This window comes from Zosterops lateralis (assembly GCF_965231275.1).
Source record: "Zosterops lateralis genome assembly, chromosome: 3".
Taxonomy (NCBI): Eukaryota; Metazoa; Chordata; class Aves; order Passeriformes; family Zosteropidae; genus Zosterops; species Zosterops lateralis.
Window position 1 is genome coordinate 39709684 of NC_139764.1, and position 25789 is coordinate 39735472.

The window sequence follows — 25789 nt, forward strand, 5'->3', positions numbered from 1 at the left end:
CTGCTTTAACTTCTTATCAGGTTCATCTCAAGATGTGGAAATTCCTGTCAATACAGCCTTTTCAGACAATTCCTTTCAGGCGGCGCTCCCACAGCGCTCTATCACCACAAGCAAAGGCAGCAGAGGCCGGAGCGGGCGGAGCGCGGCCCCCGTGCCTGTGCCGGACGCGCCGAGGAGGCCTCGCGGCGACCCCGGGGCCGCAGGGCGAGGGGCGGCCTTGACCCGGAGCCCCCCCCGGGCCCTGCGCGGTGACCTCGGCCCGCCTCAGCGCGGGGAAAGCCGCGCTGGGATCCGCCCGCAGGCTCTTTGTTCCCGCGGCCGCGGCGCCTCTTTGTTGGTGCCACCGCCCGACCGCGGGCCCCGCGCTGAGGCGGCACCCGGGCCTCCCGCCGCTCCTCCCGCGGGGCCTCCGCCCGGCACCGCGCTCCCCGCCGCGTGTCCCCGGCCGCCGTGCGGGGATCCCGCTGCACCTGGCCGCGCCCCGCCCCGCCCCGGCCGCCGGAGGAGCGGGGGGAGCGGAGGGAAAGGCGGGCACGGAGGGCACTCTCCGGAGGCGCGCGCGGGCCGAGGCGACGGCCGTCGGGAGCGCGCGCAGGCGCGCACACGGCCGGGAAGGGGAGGAGGGAGGGCGGGCGGCCGGGCGGGGGCGCGCACGGCCGGTGTGCGAGGCACAGAGCGAGGGGAGGGCGATCCCGGGGCGGAGAAAGGCGGCGGCGGCGGCTTCGCTGGGCTCGGGGCAGGCGAGCGGCCACAGCGCTGCCGAGGCGGGAGGTACGGCGGCCGCTGCCGACCCGGGGCATCCTTCCTCTTCCTCCCCGCCCCCTGCCCGCCCTTCCCCCTTCTCTTTCTCTCCTTCCCCGCTGTCCGCCGGGGCCGAGCGCTGTCGGCGGCGCGATCCCGGGGCGTCTCCGCGGCGCCTGAGCCGGTAGCGGCCGCGGGAGAGCCGGTCCCTCCCTGCCCGGCCGGGACTGAGGGACCCCCCGCTCCGTCCGGGGCTCGGCTGAGAGGGCCCGGCCCCGGCCCCGGCCCCGGCCCGGCTCGGCTCCCCGGCGGCGGCCCCGGCGAGCTCGGCGAGGATGTCGGGCGGCGGCGGCGGCAGCCGGGAGGAGGAGCGGCGCAAACTCGCCGACATCATCAACCACTGGAACGCGAACCGGCTGGACCTGTTCGAGATCAGCGACCCCACCGAGGTGAGCGACCCCGGCTCGGGCCTCCCTCCCTCCCGCCTGCCCGGCCGGCCCGGTGAGACGCCGCGCCCGGGCCAGGCCGCGCCCCGCGGCACACGGGCCCCGGCCGGGCTCGGGCACGGGCTCCCCGCGCTGGCCCCGCTCCGTTCGTCGGCGGGGAGCGGGGGCCGGGCCCCTCGCCGTGCCCGGGTGAAGGCAGGTTGCAGCGGGCGGGCAGAGGAAGGGAGCGAAGGGCCGGAGCCTCCCCTCCTCCCGCCCTTCCCTCCTGCAGGCACATGCCGGGCTGACCCTGCGGGACAGGCGCTCCCAGGCTGGGGGAGAAACCCGCCGGGAGATGGAGGTGGCGAAAGGGGGCGGGCAAGGGCGAGAATAGTGGAGCTGCCCCCGTCCCGAGCCCGGCACCGGGTACCTCCGTGGGCTTTTTTTTGTCTGTCTGTGACTTGAACAGTACCGACAGGCGGCTGGTGGAGGAGGATTGATAATCCCGGTAGCTGGGCGCTTTTTCTTTGTTTCTAGCTTGTTTGTTTCTTTAAATATTCGTCTTTGTGCGGAAGGCGCCTGTTACAAAGCAACCTGCCGTGGTATTGGGGCGGCTCTCCGGGCTGCTGGTGCAATCCCGGCGTGGCTTTCCCAGGGCGTGACGGACGGAGCCTTGGCTCCCCCAGCCTGCAGGCTGCCCCAGCCGCCGAAAGTAAATACCAGGAGCAGGTTCCTGCACCCCACTTCACATGTTGTACTGGAAAAGCACAGCGGGTAATTCCTGCCTAATGAAGTGGGTGTTTCTGATGGCCGAGAGAGGCTGGGGTTTGTCCTTTATTTAAAAAAAAAGGTAGTAGTGAAACCACACCCTCGCGCTGGCCCTTGTCATGTTCCCTTTGGCTGGTTTGAAAGCGGCGCAGGGGGGTAGGGGAGGGCAGGTTACAGCCCTGTGTGTGTGTGTGACAGCGGGCTCCCCGCTCACAGGGTGGAGGCTGATCATGTGCGTGTTCCCGGGGAAAAGGAGGAAATTCACACTTGCTCTTGGCCTGGCCCTGGTTGTTTATTAACAGAAGTCTCTGAGGATCATGTTGGCTTGGTCTTGGAGCTGTGGCTCCTGTTTTTGCACTCAGGTGCTGACTGCTAGCAGAGCCACGGAAAAGTGTTGAAGGCAATTCTAAGATTAGGAACTATGACACCTTCGGGTATTTTCAGTTCTGCTCATTGCAGACAGTTTCTTGAACACATAAATGACGGTCTTCTGTGATTATTCCCTACATCTTGCAAGATTTATCATAATTAGTTCCTTGATTGCATTGCTTAGTTTTAACAGTATCATTGTTGGTTGACAGTCGCTGCCTCAAAAGAGTGGGCTGAGGCCAGTGTCCAGAAGCCTTCATGATTGTGTTCAAGAACATAGCACAGTCTTTTTGGAATTGCAGGTGGAGTGCTAACTGCCTGTGGCTGAACTTTTTGTCATATTAATGTGTTTGTCCATTCCCAGTACATTCTGACTCCAGCCTGTCTTCTTCATGTTTATGGCAGACTGTGCTCCTGTGGTTTTGTTAGGAAGTAGTTTAACAAATCGTACTTTCTTTAGGTCAGCCATGCATATTTATTATCGTCGTTAACTAGAGTTTGCACAAAAGTCACCAGCTTCATTATAGTTATTATTGAAAGAAAAAATAATTTTGCTTGCATTCACTCCACACTTCTGCAGTTAAGCCTCTGAACCTGTATAAGAGCGTACTCACCACTGTCAGTGATGACATTTCAGTTGAACTACTGAATGTAAAAAATGAAGTGCATGCATAATACCCTTGAATGTATGAGCTCTTTGGCCTACTGGTTCTAGAAGGGTTTGATAAGACTGCAGGTGCATTTACACCAAACTGGCAGCAGGTAACAATTTTATAGATAAAGTCTATTTTCCTTCCAGATAATTACTCTTTTGAATGTTCACATTTATTTTCACTCTTACCCTGAGCTGACACAAATTTGGCAGTATTTTCTACCCAGATGATGGTGTGATTCCCATTTGTACTGTTTATCAGCTTAAATGAAAGCCCTTTTGCTAGACTGCTTGAGAACTGACAATCCTCTGTTGTTTCCTTGTTTTTCCGGGCTCAGCTTGACCATAAGGCACATCTTGCTTTTTGTAGAGACTGCAGCAAGTATGGCATCTGGGAAGGTGCTGTAACTTGGACATGACTTTTAGCTATGTGTGTGCCTGAGCTGAGTCAATTTTTGGTGAATCATTTGAAGCTGTCCAGACATAGTTGTTGGCCTGCTGGGTTAACTTTGTAGCCCAGACTGCAGGATGTCATCCAGGAGCTGCTGGCTGGATGTATCAGTAGAGTTGATGCCTTGTAGTGATTCTTCAGGCATTTCCTCAGTGAAAATAACCTGGTTTAAGTGACTTGTCTTGTAACTTTCCTGTATAAGAGAGAAGGATTTTCCAGAGGGGGCAATTACAGGCTTAATAGTGGAGTTCAGAGAGATTTATATTTTCGGTAAAGCAAAGGAAAAGTGAAATCTAATGTAGATTATGCAGTGACAGTGAAAGGAATTCACATGTGACCTACTGATGTACCTCGGTGTTAGTTTGAAAGGTCTAATTCTTTGGTGAGATACAGTTGTTCCAACTCCATTAAATCCTCTTCACTTTACTACAGTGTGTGAAATGGGAGTTTGTTTTGAAGGTTGGGCAGTATTTTGAAAGTAGTTCAAATGTGTGGGTTTTTTTCCAGAGAAGTGGTTCCTGAAATTAATCTGTTTGAATTCCTGTTAATATTTTATTGAGTAGACTAGTTCTAAGGGATTAGAGATCTACTTGTTTACTTGCCTCTTGTGTGACTTCAGGAATAAATTGTTAAGGTATGTGAGACATTGAAAAGCAAGAGCCTTGGGTAGGGCGTGTTAAGTTCTGTTACTAACTTTTCCTTAGCTTCTCTTTGACTCTAATAGTTAACTAAGTCATTCAGAGCTGCTTTCCCCCAGCGAAACAGAGTTGAAAACTTTCTGTTCCATGCTTAAAGCTGAGTATTCCTCTCTCTGTATCACCTCTTAGGAAAGCTGAAAACTTCTTGAGGAGTGAGGCTTTCATATCTCCACTTGCTTTCACTGAAGTAATTTGTAGACTCAAGCTTGAAAGCAAAGTGGTAATTTTAAATTTATTAGGGGTTTACCTATTTGAAACATTGTTGCCGTTCTGAGAGATCTGTTAATTTGCATAATTTTACTCTGAAATTTTAAAATTCTTTTTATTCAGAAAGTAGATCAGAAAAGCTTATAAATGAACAAAACAAAAACTGCATTTACTAGCAGAGGTTTATATGATAATGTTTCAGGAGTGCTGCTGGGTACAGACCTTTGCTAAAGATGTCTGTAATACTGGTCATCATTTAAACTTGATTCAACTTTACTGTGTCTACTTCAACCTATGAGGCAGCTACTCACTTCAGCAAGTCTGAAAAAAGTGCTGGACTTTTTGGGGGACGGTGAGGTGAATCATGTTTTTGTTTGTAGATAAATTAACAGATTCAAAATGAAGCAGAATGTTAACTCTTTTCTTCAATTGTTTTCCCTTTCCTCTGTTCCAAGTCTTACCAAATTTTGTGGATGCATTTTCCTCTTTTTTATTTTGATGAGGCATAGAAACACAGTGAAGAAACTTAGAAAAGACTTAGATCTTTTGCAGTAGGAGATAAAATGATGGTTTGATCTTGATTTAAGTCTTGGGTGCTTACAGCAACCAAAGTTTTCGAAAAGGAGTAAGTTTGAATGAATGATTTTGTAATATTTTTTTGGAAACTTGTAGATAGGAAATGATTTGCATTTATACAGTTTAGCTTTTTTAACCTCCTCCTTTAATAAAAGTGCTAACTGGAGTTGATTGTTACATGGGTGTTTTGGGTGAGAGGAAGGAATGGAGGGGTGCTGTAGACTATGCATTTATTTATCACTGTTTGAATGCATCTGATAAGATGCTCTGTCTGAACTGGGTGTTATAATTATTGTTGATGACAAAATAAGGTTTCATCTTTAATGTAAGCTTCCATAGCTGTATGTGAGAGGAAAAGAGTTGTTGTGTTTTTTCTAAACATGGTTTGTGGCCTAGGGATGTGAATTGCATTTAATTCTTTTGAGACAGATACTTTTTTAGAACAAGCGGGTTTTTTTTTTTTTTAATAACAATTGCCCAAGGGCTAAGGGATTGTTGTCAGAAACATTGATCTGTTGTCATTTTGTTTTCTGATGGAAAATGTTGTTCTAGACTAATATGCCTCTCTGTTAGCAAAAGTAGAAAGGTCTAATTTCTAAGGTCTAAGAAAGCTTAGAGAAATAACATGCTTTGCATTAAAGAATAACTCCTGGGAGTTTGACTTTAAAGTGGCCATCATTAAAAAAAACAAGAATTTCGAAAGTCTTCATGGCTATTTGATTATTTTTTATCTGAAGAAACTATTGTAGCATTAGCAACAAGGTTTTAGAAATAACCCTTCAGAATGTGGGTGGGGCTTTTATTTTCCATGTTGCTTTGTTTTGGTTTTTTAAAATATTGACTTCCATGTGTTGTGTTACATACATTTGGCCTATTCAGTATCTTTTACATTGTTTTCTTTGGCTTTAAATACAAGTAAGGAATCTATTAACAGAAAATGTTGCACAGTACTCTGTATGGCAAGGTATTTTAGGGCTGATGGAATTTTTGTCTTCACTTTTTGGGTTCAGATCTGATTCTGGTTCATTAAGTGTCACAGGGTAGACTGGTATATGACATAAGCTTATAGCCTTGTAGTGGTAGTTATGCAAGCTTGTTGTTTAAATCTAGTTAAAGCAATAAGAAATCGTAATTTTTAGGTTTTAACTCCCCTGCTGTTTATCTGCATGGTTGTTCACTCACCCATAAAAAGATCTCACCCTTTTAAAAATCTGGCTCTGAGGCTTTTTTGAGACCTGTTTTTAAAATCGGTAACCTATTGTGTTATGGGTGATACTAGTAGTGGAATGCAAGTCTGGAGCTGAGGAAACACCATCTAAATGATAGAAATGCTTGTGCCATCTCTACTACTTGGATTCTATCACTTGCAGTAGTTTTAGCAACTGCAACTCTTCATACTGTATAGATCTCAAGAAGCTGGTAATACATCTGAAAATAGTGTCCTTTTAAGTTTGCCAAACCTATGGTATGAGAAGTAAACTTTCTTTGCAACAAATGTTTAATATTTAGCCGGTTTGGAAAGGTGTTTGGAATCTTGAGGATTGATGCCTGTGCTTTTTAGTGAACAGAATATTTTTCAATAATTGCTACCACTAAGCAGGCACAGTTCAAGAGGAGATAAAAACACTGAGGCATTAGTTAGAGGTTCAGGATTACTAATTGCATTTTACTGAGTCTGTTGAGCTCTAGTTCTGCATTAAAATGGTTGAAGAAAAGGCAGGGATGCAGACCTGCTCATTGCCATCAAAAGGAGTATTTGGAGACCAGTTTTCCTTTAACTGAGTCAAAGTGAATAGTCATTACAAATGAAATCTTAGTGCTTTCTAGAGAATCCCAGTTATAAGTTTGAATTAAGATACTGATCGCAGTCTACAGACAACATAATGTAATGAAAATAATTCTAGGAAGAAGTTTTAGGCTTTGTTTTTAATATTCCTTATATAAGTTATTTCTTGAGCTAGTGGCTAATTAGATCCATACAATTCAGACACACTGGCTTTAAGAATTCCCTCCTGATGTGTGAATCCGTTCCCTGCCTAAAATTCCATTGATAAGCATTACTTTTCAGCTGAAAAACCCCCTAGTCCTTTGACATGTAAGGGATTTGCTTTGTTTGTGCAAGTGTGTTTTTTCTGTCAAAACCATTTCTCTTTCTGAGAGGTTAAACCAAGATGAATGGAACACATTTTTACGATTTTTGATGGAAACCTAGCTTTATAATTAATGAAATTCTGCTCTTGTGTCTAGATGCTTTTGTCATCTAAAGGGGGTAACAAAAACTAAAACTTAGCTGTAAAGTGATAAAAGTTGAAATGAACTGATGTTTGTGGTAAAGTTGTAGATGATAAGAAACCACTCTTGCATTTATCTTTGTGTCAGTATCTGTTGGAGTGGTTCCTTTGTTATAGGTGAAGGGAAATAAATTGTATCTCTGCAAAATTTAGAACATGCATAAATAAAATAACTCCTTGTTTTGACCAGTGGTTCTAGTGAAGGTGGAGTTGGGAATTACAGTGTGCATTAGTAAACTAAATGTGATAAACTTAGGAGAAGTCTAATTTAGCAGATATTACAGATATGTAATGGAGTGTTTCTCTGTCTTTCAAAGTGAACTTCATGCTGATGGAAGTCTCTTCTGAAGTGTATTCGAGTAAAGCACTATTTAGGTAGTTGTTGATTTTTCAAGATTTTTGGCTAGGAAGAATATTTACATGTAGAATAGAAATTGAGTGATGCTCATTTCATCTTGTGAAAAGGCTAAAGCCTGTTTATTTCTGCTCTTAAGGTTGTTAGGTAGATAAACCAAAGAGGCAATTGATGGTTGTTCTGGATGCATGCATGACTTGGCTCATAATTGTTGCAAAACTTCTTGCAGAGATTCCCCCTTCCCCTCAGGTCTTTAATTGCAAGTAAAAATTACTGCTTTTCTGTAACTGTCCCTGTCTGGAAGCTTGATAATCTAAGATGAAAACTTAAGTCAACAGAGATAAAACTCAGTAGTAGTTCAGACCTAGCAGTAGCAGTCAAATTATCTTCCTGGACTGTATTGTGCCTCCTGAGCTTTTGCATAATGAAGATGTATAACATGATAACATAACTTTTCTCAGCATAGGGATAAGTTTTCCACGTGATTGATTGTCTTCAGTAATTGAATTGAAATTCTGCCTTTTCACTACTGTCTGGTTAGTAAGACTAAAAACATCTGCTTTGACAGAAGTCCATTGTTCATTCCTTTTTTTTTTTTTCCAGCAGTCACCTATTTTTCTCATACCTCTTTATTCTACATGACTGATGTTTTCTCCTGTTAGGTGCATTTTGTGTTAATGCTTCAGGATAATGGTCATCTTCCTTCTGTTATGGGCATTGCTCTCAAGGTTATCAGCTGATTGTTATAGATTTAATTACATTTTCTAGATCTGCCTTCTTCCCTTGTGTGCTCACCTGTGAGTTAGACAGCTCCTCTTCAGATCATCTTCCATCACAGATAGTCTTACTAGGGAGCCATTCCTCTGCTTCTTGATCATTCTTGTCCCTATGAAGATGCCTTCTGTCTAGATACTGCTTGCTTCATTTCTCTATGCACTGTGCTCTTTACTGCCCTGGTCTGTCTTGCAGAATTTTGAAGTAGATTATTCATTACTTTGGGAAATTTCTTTAGAGTTTGAATCCCAGGAGAACTGCAAAAAGTCCTGTACTAGGATTGTCATCTAGGAGATCAGTATAGGGTGTTAGTTTTAAGTGCAAATTCACACTTAAATGTAAATTTTACTTGGTTACATGTATTTGTAAATTGTCTTTGAATTTCATCATAGTAATAGAAGAGTCTGTTGGAGTTTGATTGTACTGATGAAGTAGTGTATGCTCCTGTAAGTTTGTTCATGTCTCCTCCTTCAGTGAAGAGCAGAAATGACACATCATCAGTTTTGAAAGTTTTAAACTTTTATTAAGTGGTGCTTGGTATATATCTTAAGAATAATTATAAATCAATTTCTAATTTTACTTATCTATTTTAAGAGTATAAAATGGATTTAACTTTTAAAAATAAGAGTTACTGTAGTGATTCTTTTCAAGGACATTAGAAATCTGGCTGGTTTGTTATGGAACTGGAAATTGAGTGTATATTTGGCTATGATTCCTAATGCCAGATCAACTCTTGGCTAAATATTTTGGAATGGGTTTTATGCACTACAGTACTAGTTGCTATAGAGTGATGGCAGACTGAAACAGTGGCTGCAGGGTGGGGTTTTTTATTTGGTCAGTGTTATTCTTACTACTTTGATAATTTGCACTCTTGTAACTAGAACTCAGGAATGTGAAAGCTCTCACAAAAACTCACTACCTAGTAATAGATGATAGTTTCTTGATGACCTGGTTTAAGGCTTCCCCTTGGTGAGTTTGTCCCAGGACATGGCTCAATATCTGGCTCTACTGTGAGTAAGAGCACCTTTTACAGTGTGAAGAAGTGAAAAAGAATGAGTTGTCTGGCAACAGTATTTATTTGGCCAACAAAGTATGTTTCTCAGAGCAGTATCTGTGAACTAAGATTTCAGTGCATGGACTTTTCAAGCACTCCATGGTGTGTTTAGTAGAGCTTTCTCTTTGTTAGATGACTTCACTTGTCAGTCCACACTCCTCTATTTTCTTAGAGGCAAGAGACACAGTTTGATGTCAGTGTCATGCTTTTACATATATTTACATTTTGCTTTTGCATATAGTGTATTGCTTACAAAACCCAGTGGAAGATCAGAATCTCTTCTTAATGAAAATTAGGGGCTGGTGGATAGCCTGTGGTTGGGCAAGAGTTCAAAGGACAAAGAAACCCTTCCCCAATGTCTAAAACCAGAAAAAGGTCTCATTCCCTTTTCTCTCCAGGAGACGATCTATTTTGAGCAGTACATCAGCTTGAAATTGAAAAGGGCCCTTTAAACATTTTGTTATTGTTCTCAATTTTAGTAAAAAAAAATATGTTATGTTCTTAATTTATGAAAACATTAGGAAAATGCTGTCTATGATACAGTGTTCTCCTGGATGGAAAGATGTCCATGTGGAAACAAACGAAATTGAATCAGGTCATATTTCAGAAAGCTTGCATTGCTAAAATGGTTTTCATAATATCACTTCTTTTATGTTGAGAAATCTGGTTTGCATTCACCTTCCATGTACAGTTTGATAATATTTTCTGCCTTCGGATCATATCCAAGCATTGCATACTTTTTGTAGAATGCTGCGCCTTTTATTGGGAAACAAGGGAAGTTGTTTCCACTTAAAGTGATTTCCACTTAAAGTGGTAGCCTTACTGAACAGGACTGCTACTTACTTTCAATGGAGACAGAATTAAAGTTTTAATACTTTAGCACTCGCTGTATGTCCTCTGGCTGTTGAAAGATTGGGATAATTTTTTTTTCATATCTTGAAAAGGGAAAAAATCTGAAAATTGTGATGGAAAGACAGTGTTTACTAATGAAAAAAAACCATTGCTCAATCCTGCTAATTGATTTTTGGATTTGCCTGTTAGGTCTAGTGTTTGCTGTATAGTGAAGAAGGTCAAAACTGGAATTACTTTAGATTACTGCATTTTGTGTTCTAATTCTTTAGCTTTTTGAAGCCTTAAAAAAAATAAAAGGCCAAACAACTATTTCCTTCTTTAAAAATCAGTGAAATGTTCTAACAAGGCCCTTCTTTGTTTTGTGTGAGATGTATTGTAATACTTTTGATAAAGTCTCCAGCAATACTGAGACTGTATCTAGTATTTCATGAGAGTTGTTCTTGTTGCCATAGTGCAGCAAGGACTATTTCAATAAATTCACTTGTTATGCCTGTAGCAAACTTTTCAGATAGATAAGGATTGATATGTAGGCTCCCCCCTCCCCCCCCCCCCCCAAAAAAAAAAAAAAAAAAAAAAAAAAAAAAAAAAAAAAGATAGCTATGAAGTAATTTTATGCACTGACTGCTGGTATATTCACCAAAGGCATTTATCAGCATCCAAAGACCTAACCAGCCCAAAGTGGTGACATTATCGCAGTTCTGGGAAGTTTTCAATACACGAGCTGGGTTTGCAGTCTGTCTCAGGTGCTCTAGCCATTTAATAGGAAAAAAAGAGAAGTGAATGAAGAGAGGATTTGACTCTCTCCTGGAGCCTTTGTCAGGATTTACAGTAAAACATCTAGTTTTTTTATTACCTTCTGATTTCTGCCTGCCTGTAGCTTTTGACTAAAGGTGACCTGTAAGGTACAATCTGTGATGAAATTAGTGTGTTGGAATTTTGCGCTGTTCAAATTTCTGGTAGAATTTTCTGAAGCAATAACCAACAGCATCTCTTAACATTCTGATATTGGCTCAGTATTTTGAGTATTAGAAATTAGAAGTAGGAAATCAGAAATAATTCTTATTGTTGAAAATAAATTGTTTGTGGTCTACTGCAAGCTCCAGAGTACTTTTGTTTCATGATTTGCTTTCTCACCTGCATTAAGCTTGAACTCAAAAGATTGGTGCATCAAATTTTTGAAAGATTAGACAAATTTGAAAACTTTGCCTTTTCAAAGTAGTCTTCATTCATTTTGAGTGATAAGTGTCAAGTAGCAGCACAAAAATGGGTAGCATTGTACCAATGTGAGAAACTCATGTACTGAAGCTCAGGTGTTGGACAATGTTCTGATACTGGTGGTTTGTAAAAACTTTTTGAAACTCAGGACTTACTTAAGTGTCTGTCTTATCTTCAATGTTCCACATTTGTCTCCAGGTCTTTGAACATTCTTGTGTGCATGGATGCTCATAAATATCCATGTATATAATTGTAAATGCACTGATCTGGCTCTCTCAGTGAACCTACCTGTGTTGAGACCTTTTCTCCCTCATTTCCTCCCACACGGACTCTGCACCAAGAATCACACATCCACAACCTTAAACCACACGCTCCAATCTTCTACTTTCAGGGAAAAATGCCAATTAGAGCAGTCTTCAAATGTGTTCATCCTGCTACACTGGCTTAGAGAGCAACCTTCTCATTATCTGCCTCTGTCAGGAGTTTCCCGCGAGGTTACAGATCAGCCATTAAATCCTCTCCACCTGCCATGTGGACTTTGTAGTTTGGAGTGGCCTTGCAGTTGGACCTGTTTATAACCAGCTAGTCTGTGTGCTGAGTGGTGGCTGTCACACCTGGGTTTTCTTCTAAGGGAGTGCTTTTTTGTTCACTATACTGTTATAACCATAGATATATTTCCCTTATTTTGGAGAGGATTCCTTTTAATAGGATTTTGGCTTGTGTCATCTCTTCTGCGTATCTGCTAGGTAGAAACAGACTGAGTTTCCTGGATTAAGTTTATACTGAATTTCTTAGCTGCTGAGAAGGAAATCTTGCACCAAGGGGAAAAAAAATCCTTCCTAACCACCTCAGAGGTAGTAAGTCTGGTACTCAGAGCATGTAGAGCTTAATTTATCCAAATCCTGAGGATGAACAGGGTGTTTCTTTATGTCACAAAGGGGGGGGGAGGGGTCAGGACAATTTCTCTGATCCTTGACAGACATGCCTTTTTCCTAGGGTCAGCTATCCCCTCCTGTGGCAATATCATGATGCTATCAGTAGTAGTAGAAACCTGCAAGCTGAGTGAGATACCAGCATATTTCTAATACCTTTATATCCTTAATTTATGAAGTGAAATGTTGAATGGCAGTGTTCTTTGTCATGGCTGATGGATGTGTGAGTGATCTGAAGCTATTTCCACCTCAGCAACTGTAAAAGAGGATGAACACTTTGACAGGTACACACACAGAGTGTTCTTCACCCACCTCTCAGCACTTCTGAGGCACAGAAAGGAAGTGGGCAGTGTTGACCCCTCTTCCTGCCATTACTGTATCTGATTGCTGTCATGGGCTTCTGTCTTTGCCACGCAGAACTGCCCATCTTTGATTCTCTTCCAGCTCTGTGGTGTTCATGATACTGACTTTTACAGCAACCACAAGTACATGGTAGCAGTTAAATTTGTATGCTGCTTTTTACTGTGGCTTTCAGGAACTTTGGCCAGCCCTTTCTCTGCCTTATTCTCCACCCCCAATGTCTGTCTGACTTAAACATCATTAAACGTTGACAATATTTTGAAATTGGTGATTAGTTTATTTCAAAAATTTCTTTATATATTTACATACAGGAAATCTAGGTAAAATAAAAAAAAAAATCAACAAGTTTGGGTTTTGCTAAAGCATACTGCATTTGTTTTTGGGAAAAGTTGGTTACTTGCTATATGCAAGGACACTTTTTTCTTTAATTACTGAGGTTTCCTGTTTGTATATGCCAGTACAAAACAATGTCTGACTTTTCCTTATGTTAACTATCTGTCTAAACCAGTTCTGTAGGTAGAATGTTTAGGATACATTTTGTTCATGTAATGGGCAGTTTTAAGTCTAATTCTTCAAAGTGGGCTGTGGTCATTCAAGTACGTTTGGAACAGAATTATATTACTTGATTTGATTTTTTTTTTTCCCCCTTAGAGTGCTTCTCCAAGTTGTTGCTATCAGTGAAATTGAGGGTTGGGACTAGATGATCTTTAAGGTCCCTTGCAACTCAAGCCATTCTGTGATTCTAAGATGATATTTATTTAAATTATACTTAGCTTGTACTTGTGAGCAGCTGTATCATCTTCTTAAATTGTCTTGATTTGTGTAAAAGACATCTAACATTATCATTTTGTTGTGGTGTTTCCAGGACAGTGGGATGGGAAAAGTGATGCAGATACATGAAGTAATGTGTTGAATACTTGTAAATTTAGTTACTACAGAACCAGAAGCCAGATTTTTATAAACGTGTGCAGTTCTCTAGGATATCCTAGTTTGAGATTTTGCCTCATAAAACATAGGAGGGAGTTAATCACACTTCAGAGTGTCATCTACCACCATTGCACCATCTCTGGTTTAAATCCTAGGTGAGTTGTTTGGGATAGCAAAGAATGCCCCTTTTCTCTGTTGGGGAGCTGCATGCAGTAGGAAGAGTGTATCTTCAGATAGATATGTATCTATCATAGACATGTATCTTCATAGAAAACTTGAATAATTTTCACGTTTGGGGTTTTGTTTCTTTATTCCGGAAATACTGCTGTATCAAATGTACATGAGACTGCCTTATTTCAGTAAAAAGGTAACTTTAGTTCCAAATTGGATGAATCAAACTGCTACAGAGTTGGGATGGACCTTAAGGACCACCAGGTTACAACCCCAGCTCCATGGGCTCCAGCTAGACCAGGTTGCTCAAGGGCTTATCCAGTCTGGCCTTGAGCACTGCCAAGGTTGGGGCATCCACAGCCTCCCTTGGAAACCTGTTCCAGTGCCTCACCACCCTCAAAATAAAGAAATTCTTCCTCATATCTCATCTTTCCCCTCTTTCTTGGTACCCATTACTTCTTATCCCATCACTGGAGTTCCTGGCAGTCTCCTTTTCCAGCTTCCCTGTAGGCCCCTTTCAGATACTGGAAGGCTGCTTGGGGTTTCTACACGACCTTCTCTTCCAGGCTGAAGAATCGAGGCTGAATAGCTCTAGCTTTTTCCCCAATAATTTCCTTTTTCCACATCTGTAACTTTCTGGTATTCTAACATCTTATAAGCTGTTAATTAAGGCAAGCGTGTATGTTTTATTAGGATTTTTGAAGTGAATACTGACTACAAAGAAATTCAAAATCCCCAAATGCTTTGCAATAATACTTATGAAAATGAAATATTTCTGACTTAGTTACTCTAAGTACCTAATCATGAGGAAAGTATGTGTCTCACTGTGGAGATTAATAAAAAAAATTCACACAACAAATTATAATGGTGTTAACTAAGAGTATATAAAATGTGTGTGTGTTTTTGTTTGGGGTTTTGTTTAATTTGTTTTTATTTCTATACAAATAAAATATATTTGTAGGAATAAGTCTGGAAAAGTTTACTGTCCTCAGTAGTAGAGAAACACATGCTGTAGTTAGCATATATACCACACTGGGAGACATTGTTGGTTGTTAATGAAAAGGAAAAGAAGCTAGAGACACCTTAGATCTGTAAATTCCTTTCCACTTCTACATGCTGCTGTCTTTGTTTCCTGACTGAATTTTTGTTTTGGGTCATCTTCTCATATTCTTGTGTCATATCCCTCACTAATGAGAGGATAGATTTCTTTGGTGTAACTTTTCAGTTGTGTTAATTCTCATTTGCTACAGAGATTGTTTGGCTAATACCAGCATTTAGTTAAAGCCTAAATTGTTTCATTGTGAGTCAGAGTGTACTTGAAATCTTCTACAGTAGTATCATTTATGCCTTCATTAACTATGTTTTAATATCTGAGTAAGCCAAACCCGAGTTACTGAACGCTTTTGTAATCTGAGCCTGTTTAAACTCGAAATAGTCCCGTTCACGGTTAATCATCTGCGTTAATGTTTGTATTGTAACTTGTCCTTGCTGTGTGCCACTCAAATGACAGTCCCTTGATAAGGATGAAATTAAGGGTATTTGATAGAATTGTGTTATAGAGCCACAAAATGCCTGAAAGTAAGCAACCATTTAATTTTCTAATATTTTCTTGCAATGTAGAGATGACAAATGAAAGGTGGGAATTTAAGTGAAGTTAACTAAACATACAGACCATGTTTGTTTTGTTTGCAGCCCGTGGGCTGCAAAACTAACTACTAGGCAGAAATACAGGACTTGTTGAAAGTAAAAGTTCATGCAGAGTACACTGGCAAACACATTCTTCTGGTAACTCCTGATTAACAGAGCTATAGAGACCAGTTTTGTTAACCAGTGCTACATGACAGAACCAGTAAATTGTTCTCTTCTAGAAGAAATCTGTAAAATAGAGCTGGTAGCACTTTTTAAAACATAGCTCTTTGGTAGCCAAATGTGCTATTTGAAGGTGAAATGAGCATTTTTATGAGTAGACTCCCCTGAGCAAAGTTACTTTCCTGACTTGGGAAATACTTCTCTTTCTTATTCTATATTGAAAAAAAAAAGTATATAATAATATTCTATACAAATAAAAATTTTTGTATGTCTGAAGCATTTTGCAAAAAACTTCAGTTGCAAGTATAAAATTGCAGTGTAAAATTTACTTCAATATATTAAAAGAATTAGATTGTATTTTCAAAATGAGAAGCATTTCAAGCATTTTTTTCATAAAGCTGAAGTATATTCCACAGGATTGAAATTTAAATATTGAACAAATTTTACTTAAACAAAAAAAAAAAAGAGGTTTGCATTGCTTTAATAAAAATGCTTCTGATCTGGGCTTAATTATTGTCGAAATCTGCTCCTTGAGGTGACTTTCTTCTTGAAACAAGCATAAAAGTTTTCAGTGCTTACTTCTGTAAACCTTATTGATGATGTAGAGGGGGTGGCGTGTGGGACAGGGAGTCATGACACGTCTCAGTTCAGTAGTTCTTGATCATAGCTTAAAAATGAGTGGATACTGGAACTACCATTCCTGACTTGAATGTTGCAAATGAATCCATCTAAGTTTATTAGTATGGATCGGTCCAAAGAGAGCAGTGGACACCTACATCCTTAGAGAGAAGATTATACTTTCTCTTCTTTGTCATTCAGAAGAATGTCTGAAAAATTTGGCTTTGGGGAAAAGGTGTTGAATTTGCTGGCCTTGAACTCTTCCAAGGATGACACATCCACCACCTTGCTGGGCAACCTCACAGTGAAGAATTCCTTCATAATGACTAATACAAATCTACTCCTTTTCTGTTTAAAATCATTCATCTTAGTCCTGTCCAATACATGCCTGTGTAAAAAGCCATTCTTCACATTTCTCATAGCTGCCTTTAGGTACTGTAAGGCTGCTATAAAAATGCTTCCCTAAAGTCTTCATTTCTCCAGGCTGAACAACCCCAATGTTTCAGCTCTTTTCAGAGGAGAGGTGCTCCAGCCCTCTGATAATTCCTCTCTTGATCTTTATTATCTTGGTCTACCCCACTTTCCTTTCATTCCTGCTTTCTGAGTTTGTTTTCTTCTGATCTTTTGTTGCTTTGTGGGGTTCTCAAAATCAAGCTGTTTGCTGTGGTTAACTTGTGATTATGATGATGATTATTGTTATTAATAATAATAATATTTCCACCCACTCCTGCCTTCTTGTTCTGCACATAACCTTATAGGAACCATAGGGTAGCAACAAAGACTTATTGATGGTAGTGAATCACTTCCCTTGTTCCAACTCAGATGCTTGTCTGGAGCATCAGGACTGAACTGCTTTCAAAAGTAACATGTAGAACTTGTGGAAATCTCACTGGTTTGAGGATGTAGGGAGGGTGGAGAATATTGATTTTTTTTTTTTTTTTTTTTTTTCTAGAGCCACTTCTGAGTTTTTGCCTTAAATTTGTTTCTCTTGAGTTTTCTGACCTTTCATTGTTTTTTGGTTATATAATCTTTCTTGAAGGATGAACTTCTATGCTAAAAGAATTGTTATTTCAGGCGTACAGTTCATTTTGTCTGTATTAAAGGTGAAGTCATTATGCAGTTCACTAACTACAAAAGTGTTCTGCTAAAGAAAACTTCTCAGATGCCAGTGAATAGTCAAGCAGTGGAACAGGTTGCACAGGGAGGTTGTGCAGTTTTTGTCCGTGGAGATTTCTAAGAGCAGGCTGGATAAAGCTGCAAAAGAGCCTGATAAGACCTCAGAGATGACCCTTCTTTCACCAGGAGGTTGGATTGGAAACTCCTGAAGTTCCTTTCTCCCTGAATTATCCTGTAATCTTAGATGGTTCCCTGGTGTATATACCCATTCCAGTTTATTTCCAATTGTGATGGATTGCATTGGATTATTAATTACTCTTCTTATGTGTAGTAGAACCACTTATATAGGCTTTTCTGTCTCTAATGTCTACCAGTTGGGCTTGTACCTGAAGAGAAATATACAAATGTTATGCTGCCACTTAAACTACTTTATTTGGCTTTTGTCATCCTGTCATTTGTCATGGGCCTTCTTAAGATACACGAGTTGGGACATCTTGGTGTTGGGAGCTCTCCTGTTGGTTGGAGTTCTAAATTAAGGGTATCTGCCTGCTTGGCTGCTGTAACAGTTAATGTTTTCTGTAGCTGAACAGTCTTGGAAAATTAGCCTGTCTTCCACAGATGTTTAAATATGATCCTAGCATACATACATTGATTTGGAATAGACCTCAGGATATTTCTAGTCCAACCTCCTGCCTGAAGCAAGGTCAGTCCTGATGCCCCTGAGGGCTTTTCTCATAAGGTGCTGAAGGACCCCTAAGGACCAGTAACTGCAGTAACTCTGGGCACCCTCCTTCACTGAGTTGACTGTCCCAATGGTGAGAAAGGTTTTCTGTATAGTCAGTCGAAAGGCTGCTTTTGTTTCAGCTTATGTCCAGTATTTCTTGTCCTCCCACCATGCCCTGTTGATCTCTGCTGCATTGTTTTCTTTGCAATCCTGTGAGCTGTTAGGTGTCCCTAAAGCCGGCTCTTTTCCAGGAGCAAGAAACCCAGTTCTTTGTGTCTCGCCCTCTGAGATGGTTCTTTAGGCTCCTGATCATTCTGTAGCTCTCTGCTGAACTTCAGCTTATTTCTGTCCTTCCTGTACTGACAGCCCAAAACCAGAGTGATGGGTAGAGCAGTACAATTGTTCTACTTGACCTAAAGCTTGTATTCCTCCTCTTAATGCAACTAAGCATGATGACTTTGCTGCCAGGGTGTGCATCTGAATTATCTTCAGCTTGCTGTCCACCAAGGTCCTCAGGTTTTCTTTAGCAGAGCTTCTTCCCAGCCAGTTGTTTCTTAAGCCTGTGTCGTTGCAAGACATTTTACCTTTCAGTGTTGGGACTTTCCTTTTGCTCTTGTTGAACTGAAAAGCTGCTCAAAACCTCAAGCAAAAAGCAAAGCAAAAAAACCCCCACCTAATCACTCGCCTTAAAGAATTTCCTTTGGCAAAACATTTAGGCTTGTACTTGGAAGCTTTGAATATTGAAATGCTTAGATTCCTCCTGAAGTTGAATACAGCTTTCTCCTACCCATCCTACACAACCTTCAGGACTGAAAATACCTTAATGTTTCAGGATCACTTTGTGTCCTTTGACTTCAGCAAACTATGATCTGTCAATGTATTCTGTGTGATAGATTGCCCAGGAGAGATAGGGTGAGGTCGTAGTGCTGCAGGACAGGAGGTGTTTATAAGCTGTGTAAATTGCACAGTTTTGCTCCGATTTTTTTTCCTGTGCTTCTCCTTTCTCCAGATCACACACTTTTATTAGTTACTGGAATAGACAGTTGCAGTGAATAAGCTGTGCTGGATTATTTTTGTTGATATGTATTTATTGGGAATAAAGATTTGCTTTCACTCCTGATTATGGTTAGTGTATAAAACTGTATTTTTACAATATGGTAACAACTAGTGTTGACTAGCTCAATTATTCATACTCAGCCTCATGTTCTTTATTTTGAATTCTGCTATCATGATATGGGTCTCTGTGTGATGCTGAAAAACAGGCTGTGCTGGTAGTGTACCATTTTTGATGGCAGAAATGCTGAAGTACTAGTTTGAAAGTAGGCTCTTAACTCATCTGGCCACAGATGTTTGTAACTACTTTGTTGCTTCAATGGAGCATTTTTATTGTTAAAATTTAAGTTGCTATTTTAAAACTTGGATAGCATTAATCTGATCATTCTGTAAATGATCTTAGGCCAGTATTAATATAATAGGAATTTTAAACTGAAATGAACCAAGGAAGGAAAATCTCAGAAATTCAGCATTAAATTATATATGTTGATATTAAATTTAAAGAAGCTTTAAGTCACCTTTTCTGCATTTAAATTTAAATCTATTTTGGTGCAAATTTGCTAGCCATTAAGTAGCTGAACTACTACTTCAGCTGTTAATCTGTAAGTCCAGATGCTTGTTCTAGGATTTCCTTCCAAAAAAAACCATGGTTAAAAAGGTTTGTTGTGCACGCTGGGAAGTCATTAGATCAGGACTGTTTTGCCCCAGAAGTTCAGAGATCAGAATTGTAGTTCCTCAAGAAAAATATCCTTCTGATAGTCTCTTTTCATAAGTGGAATCTGTTCAGCTGAAGACAGTCACAGCAGTGAGTGGGGGGAGACTGCCTCGGCTATGACAACATGAAGTCTTAATGCTGGGTGAACAAACTCTGGAAGGGAGCCATTGAGTTGTATTCTCTAAGATCTGTAATCATCTGCTCTCTCAGTTTTAGGAATGAAGCTGCTGCCTAGACTAAGCAATGTACAAATACAGAAATGCATTGTTTATTTTTAAGTTCATTATTCCAGACTAGGGTGGATAGGAAGGTTGAGGAAGAAAGTAGTAATGTGAAGGATGCCTATGTGGTGATGAAGTATTTAGCTTTTCAGTTGTCTTTTTGTTGTTCCTATCTCCTCCCAACTCCACACACTCATTCTTGTCACTGATGATCTGACTGACCTGCCCTCTGAAACTTCCTCACTCTCCTGTGTGGCAGCAGGCGGTGGCAACCCTTGTGAAACAAAGAGCAAGGCACTACAGAATGAGGGGGCAGTATTAGCTTGGTTGCTGACCTGCCAGACTAGATTTGTTCTGATGATAAAATGAGAAGTGAGCAAGTGATTGTTGACTACTTCAAATTTGGAGCACTTAATCCACTGAATCAATCCCATACTTGCCTTTCAACCCCTCATCATGTCTAAAAGTGAAGCAAGATTTCTGCATTACCTTATATTGCAACAAAATTATAATTTAGGCTGTCTTTTATAATTTTAAAGAAGTAATGATATATCAGTGTTCATGACTGAGAAAAGAGCTGCCTTGCTACTGTTTGAGAATCATAATTTTTTCATAAAACATGAGTAGTCTTGCACAGAACACTTACTCTAATGAGAGACTCAACTTCAAAATATTTGAGAGGTTATGATCAACAATTATAAAATAATAACTCCAACTTCTTTTTGAACTGGGGTGTGTATATCTTGACTATTGTTTGCAAAACTAATGGTGGTTTCTGACTGAATTCCTTCTGACAAAAAGTCGGTGGAGTTGGTCTTTATGCTACTACCACATGATACTTTTCTCTAGATTATTTCTGCTATTATGAAGAGAACTGCAAAGGAAATGAGGAGCTTCCTATGTAATCAACTGGTCAACTGCTGTTTCCTCTATCGGGAATAGCGTTGGCAATTACAGTCGCTGCATTTGCGTTGTTGTCATGAGCATGGAATATGAGACTGTGAAGCAGTAGGAGAGAAAGAGAAAATACAGTGGCCGTGGCTGAAATACTGCAGTTACAGAAAGAAGGTAGCTTTTTACTCCCATAGTTAAGCTTTTGGTGCTTCTTTGTTTTAATGACTGGAGGCACAATGAAATGTTACCTTTAGCAGATATAATTGAGCTTTTTAAACATGTGCATGTGTAGCCCCCTCTGTCTCTGGACTAATTTTGTTAATTGAATGCTTTTTCAATCTCATTGTGTTTTAATAATATTGTTTACTCTCCTCCTCTGGCTCGTTTTCTTGGAATGGTGCTACTGTGGTCTCTGCAGGACTTCGGAGACTCTTGGGGCTGTAAAACTCTGTCAGTGTTTGTGTGTGGACAACATCAGATGCAGCAGTGTTTTGTGGAAGATCTCTTGGCACTGCTGAGTAATTCTTGTACTATTTGTGTCGTTCCTGCTTGAGCTGAACCCTTGCATTTTTATGCTCAGGACACTTAAAAAAAAATCAGAAGCTAGAGTTAGAAGCTAGTGATTGGAGCTCTAATGTACTCTGCACTCAGTGGCTCCTGATGCTTTGGAGAAAACACTATTTACAATAGAAAATAGCATCACCTTGGTATTGATATGTTTAGTTTTAGTTGAAGCTAAAAACTGTGAATGAAAAATGAATTTTAGAAAACTGTGTTTATTTGTGTATAGTGCTACTCATAGGCATGGGTAGCTATGTCCTCTAGTACTGAAACAAAACCATGACTTAAGTTCTCCTCAGTTAAATGATTTAGTAATTGAATTATAGTCTGATTTCATTTTAATAGCCTTTATTAGGTCTATTACACTGAGTTTCAAATACGGTATTACTTTCATAATATTCTGTTTGTTTATCCTTAGGCAAGTGAAATAGATGTTTAGACAGGGATGATGAAATTCCTGCATTCCCACAGATAACCAGTTTATTTCCACTGTGGAAGCCAGCCTCTATCATACAACTGATTGGCTGGATTTCTGAATCTGCAGAAGCATTCCTTACCTCTGTAAACTACTGCTATTGGTTTTATTTTGGGTGTCAATAGCTACCCAAGGCAAAATTATGTGGGTGAGATTTCATATTTATAGTTTAAGCTGGTAAAATGGCTTTCTAGCTGCAAGAGAGTGCTCCCTTCACCCCTTCTTCAATTGAACAGGTTTGTTTGGGGTTTTTTAATCCCTCCTTTATGCTGGCAGTGGGTTTTATGTGACTCCATGGTGAAGTTGTTAGGGAAGCTGGGAGACTAGGATTAGTTTTTGTTGGGCTTTTCTCTCTGAACTGGCTCATTAGAGTTCATCTAATGCTTATGTTGAAACAATTAAAATGTCACACAGCTGGAGTGGGGGTGGATAGGGAAAACCCTTTCCAATGTACCTGTTAGTTGCCACTGGAGTAGCTTAATGTCATATTTTCTCTTGCTGCCACAAACAAGACTTAGAGAGCAATTTTTCTCTTGAGATAGCCATCCAGTAATCAACAATTAGGGACTTTTTGGGGAATTTATTTCTAGGTCTGTGTGACTAGTACACTCCGTGTTTAATAATAATAATAGGGAAGATACATAAAAGAAGAAAGTATTCAGGCATGGAGATTGTCTTGTTAGATAAACCTGTTTTGAAAGCAGGACCTTTCAGCCAATGAACTTGCTTCCAGTCTGGCAAAAGAGACATTACTGTAGATTGGGAGCAAGTGTGGAACCCCATTGGAGAAAAGGAAGTCGGTAGTTAATTGGAACGTAAAATGCTTCTTCAGTGAGAAGGGAGCCAGCTTAAGTACGAAACATTAAAGTGTATTGTTATGTTCATAGCTACATGGTATCTTCTCTTTCAAATCTAAAAGTAAACAGAGCAGTGAGGGAATAAAATCAGAAGCAAAGTAAGGTTTTAGTTGTGCAGGTGCCTTAGGAAGAAGCCTTATGTGCTTGGGACTGCTTTGAGCTGGCTTTTGTGTTGGAATGGAGGATTTTGTACTATGAGAACAGTCAAAAGAAAACATCACAACACAGGAGTGCAAAACCACTGTCAGTATGAAGATACTGTATATGGTGGTACTGCAGAGAAAGCCCTTTTTTAGCTGTCAGCAGTTGTTTTTAAATGCAACTAACTGAGGCTGAATGTCATTCACCAAGCACAGTGCTTGATGAAATTGTTGCCAAAGATTATACAACAGGATTAAATAGGATTTGCAGAGAGAAGGCTATCAACAGATGAATTTTACCAAACTATTAGAATTACTGTGTAGATTTTTTCACAAGCTATCTGTGGCCTTGGTAGTCCAACATTAAGATAACTAATGGCATTAATAAACTGCTTTGTAAGTTTTAAGAAATGACCTGTTTCCTTTAAATATAAAAATAAATAATTCAAAAGAGACTTCCTGGAGGAGTTTTTGAGTGATTGAATTAAAAAATACCCAACCAAACAAAAACACAAATTTTTTTTTTGGGACATGCTCCTGTTTGGAAGTTGTAATGTCAACCCCATATTTCTTTTTAAGTGTTCAAGTTAATGCTTTCTAATGTCGAAAACTGTGAGGCAGTTTCATATGTTAATTTGATTACATGTTTGGTTATATCTGTAGTGAATGAATATCGTGTTTTCTGAATGTGTGGTAGAAGTAACCAGAAGGATGTCTTAGCTTATGTATGTGTATATTTACTCTAGACAAAGCTGCGTATAAAAGCAGCGTGGTTGTGACACAGATCAGCTCACTAAATTTCATTCAACAGTGCAGATTTTCAGTCTGCTTTTTTTTTCAGAACTATTTTTGTAGATGTTGATTATTCCATAGCCTGAAGTATGGCTGGTTTGCCCTTAAAAAGGAAAAGCAAGTATTTCAGGTAGGGAAGAAAAACAGTAGTAGTTCAAAAAGAGGTCCTTTGCCCCATTTCTACAGAATTTGTTACAATAAAATTGCATTTAGTGGTACATTTTGACCTTATATTATTACTTCAAACCTGCTTCACTGACTGAACTTATTTGGAAAATAACTTTTTGAAATCTAGTCAAAGGTTGTATTTAAATCAGAATATTGAGTTTTGAGTTGTTGGGGTTTTTTGGGGTGGTGGTGGGGCGGTGGTAGTGGTTAATGTAGATTCTGGGCTTCAGTTTGGCTACTTCAGGAGAATCAGGTGCTTGTTTTTCTATTAGGCTTGTTAGCATTCCTACCTCAAACTCCTGACTAATTAGCCTGGTTGCCAAAGCTCCTGCATGCGGAGTATCAGATAGCACCAGCCTTTTCCTCCTTCAGTCCGTGTAGCTGGGTGACTTAACCCTGTGTGGTGCTGATTGCAGCTCATCCCACGGGACTGAGGAACCCCAGGATAACACAATCTAGTTTAGCATTACAGAGTAGAAGTTGGCTCAAACTTTCCTGGCTGTGTCAGCATAAATACATGGCGTGACCCTTGTTGCATTATGTAAAAATGACTCTGTTTTTATGGTTTCCTTTGATACCTTCATCATACTAAAGCCTGATACTAAATTAGTAAAAATGCAGTGCTAATTACAAGAAATGAATCCCGACAGCTGTTTGTTTAAAGGATTGTTGATGCCACTTTTTTTTTTTTGTCATGTAGTGAGAGTTTATTTCTTTTATTTCCAATATAGAGGTTATACTGAAAGCAAATAAGCATGAATTTTTTGTCAAGGGAATGTCAGGTGATTGAAGTGGGTGTGGTTTCTGAGCTGCTTTATGTATTTGCTTGTGACAGGTTATCTAGTGAATACCAGCTTGTCAAATTTGGGTTTTAATTGGTCTGTTGGTTCTTTGATTGACTCTTCAGCCTGTGTCAGGAGCATGAAGTTACCAGTGTTAGTGGTCAGAAAGAGGCAAAATATTTGATTTAGTTTCTACTAAACAGTGTATGTACTTCTGGACACCAGAATCCATGTGGGAGGGAAATGTTAAGAATAATTTTATTTGTGCCATCTATAGTAAAACCGTGATCAGCTTTGGGAAGACAGCCACAAGAAACCAGACTTCATGAGTTTGATTGCTGGTGGAAATGCTTTTTTCAGTAATGCAGCTTTCTGCTGTAAGTAGATTGACATTTTTCTTAGAGATACTGAGTTTTCACTCAAAAAGAAGTATCTTTTCAGCTTTTAGTAGTTTCACAGATGAATTTGCAAACTACTTGTATTGTCATTTTTTATGGATTTAGGACTGTTTCTAAGACATTCCTCTATCAGCCTTATTATAGAATAAAAGCTAATCTTTTTAGAGTTGTAGAGAAATTGTAACTCTGTAACTCTGGAATCTAACAATTTTATGCCAGTTATAGAAATAGCCTTAAGTTTACAGTATTCTAAATTTGAATTTGTGACTGTAGAAAATGAATTTATCTAAATGCCATGTGTTTGTGGACTAAGTCTTTAAAATATATGAGAGATTTGCCATTCCTGTGACAAACTGCAGTTTCCACTCAGCTCATCAGGACTGCCAGTCTCTGCTGCCTTCTTTGGTCTGGTGCTTATCTGACCTGTGTCAAGACTTCACAGCTGAGCCAGCCTAACCTGAGACAAAAACCAGTGAGTGCCTGCTGGATTCTCCTGCTGGACTCAGCTGTGTGCTGATGCTGGTGCAGAAGTGGGAATGAAGTGTCCAGCTTGGCAGAGGTTGCTGTTTCGTGGTTCCTTCAAGTTAATAATAAAAGGGGCCAGCAGAAGGACAGTTTCCCCCAGCTGCCAGCACTGACAATTTTCTC

General features: G+C 40.3%; 1 protein-coding gene across 14 annotated transcripts in view; it reads left to right on the top strand.

Moving 5' to 3' along the window:
- Positions 1-1076: 1076 nt before the first annotated feature.
- AFDN (afadin, adherens junction formation factor) overlaps positions 1077-25789 on the top strand; it is a gene marked incomplete at its 5' end in the record, with an annotated part of 115517 nt that continues 90804 nt past the window's right edge. For all 14 annotated transcript variants that reach the window (XM_083855967.1, XM_083855980.1, XM_083855971.1 and 11 more), the window contains one exon: positions 1077-1190. In XM_083855967.1, the coding sequence (XP_083712093.1) occupies positions 1077-1190 (114 nt within the window). The remainder of the gene's footprint in view (positions 1191-25789) is intronic.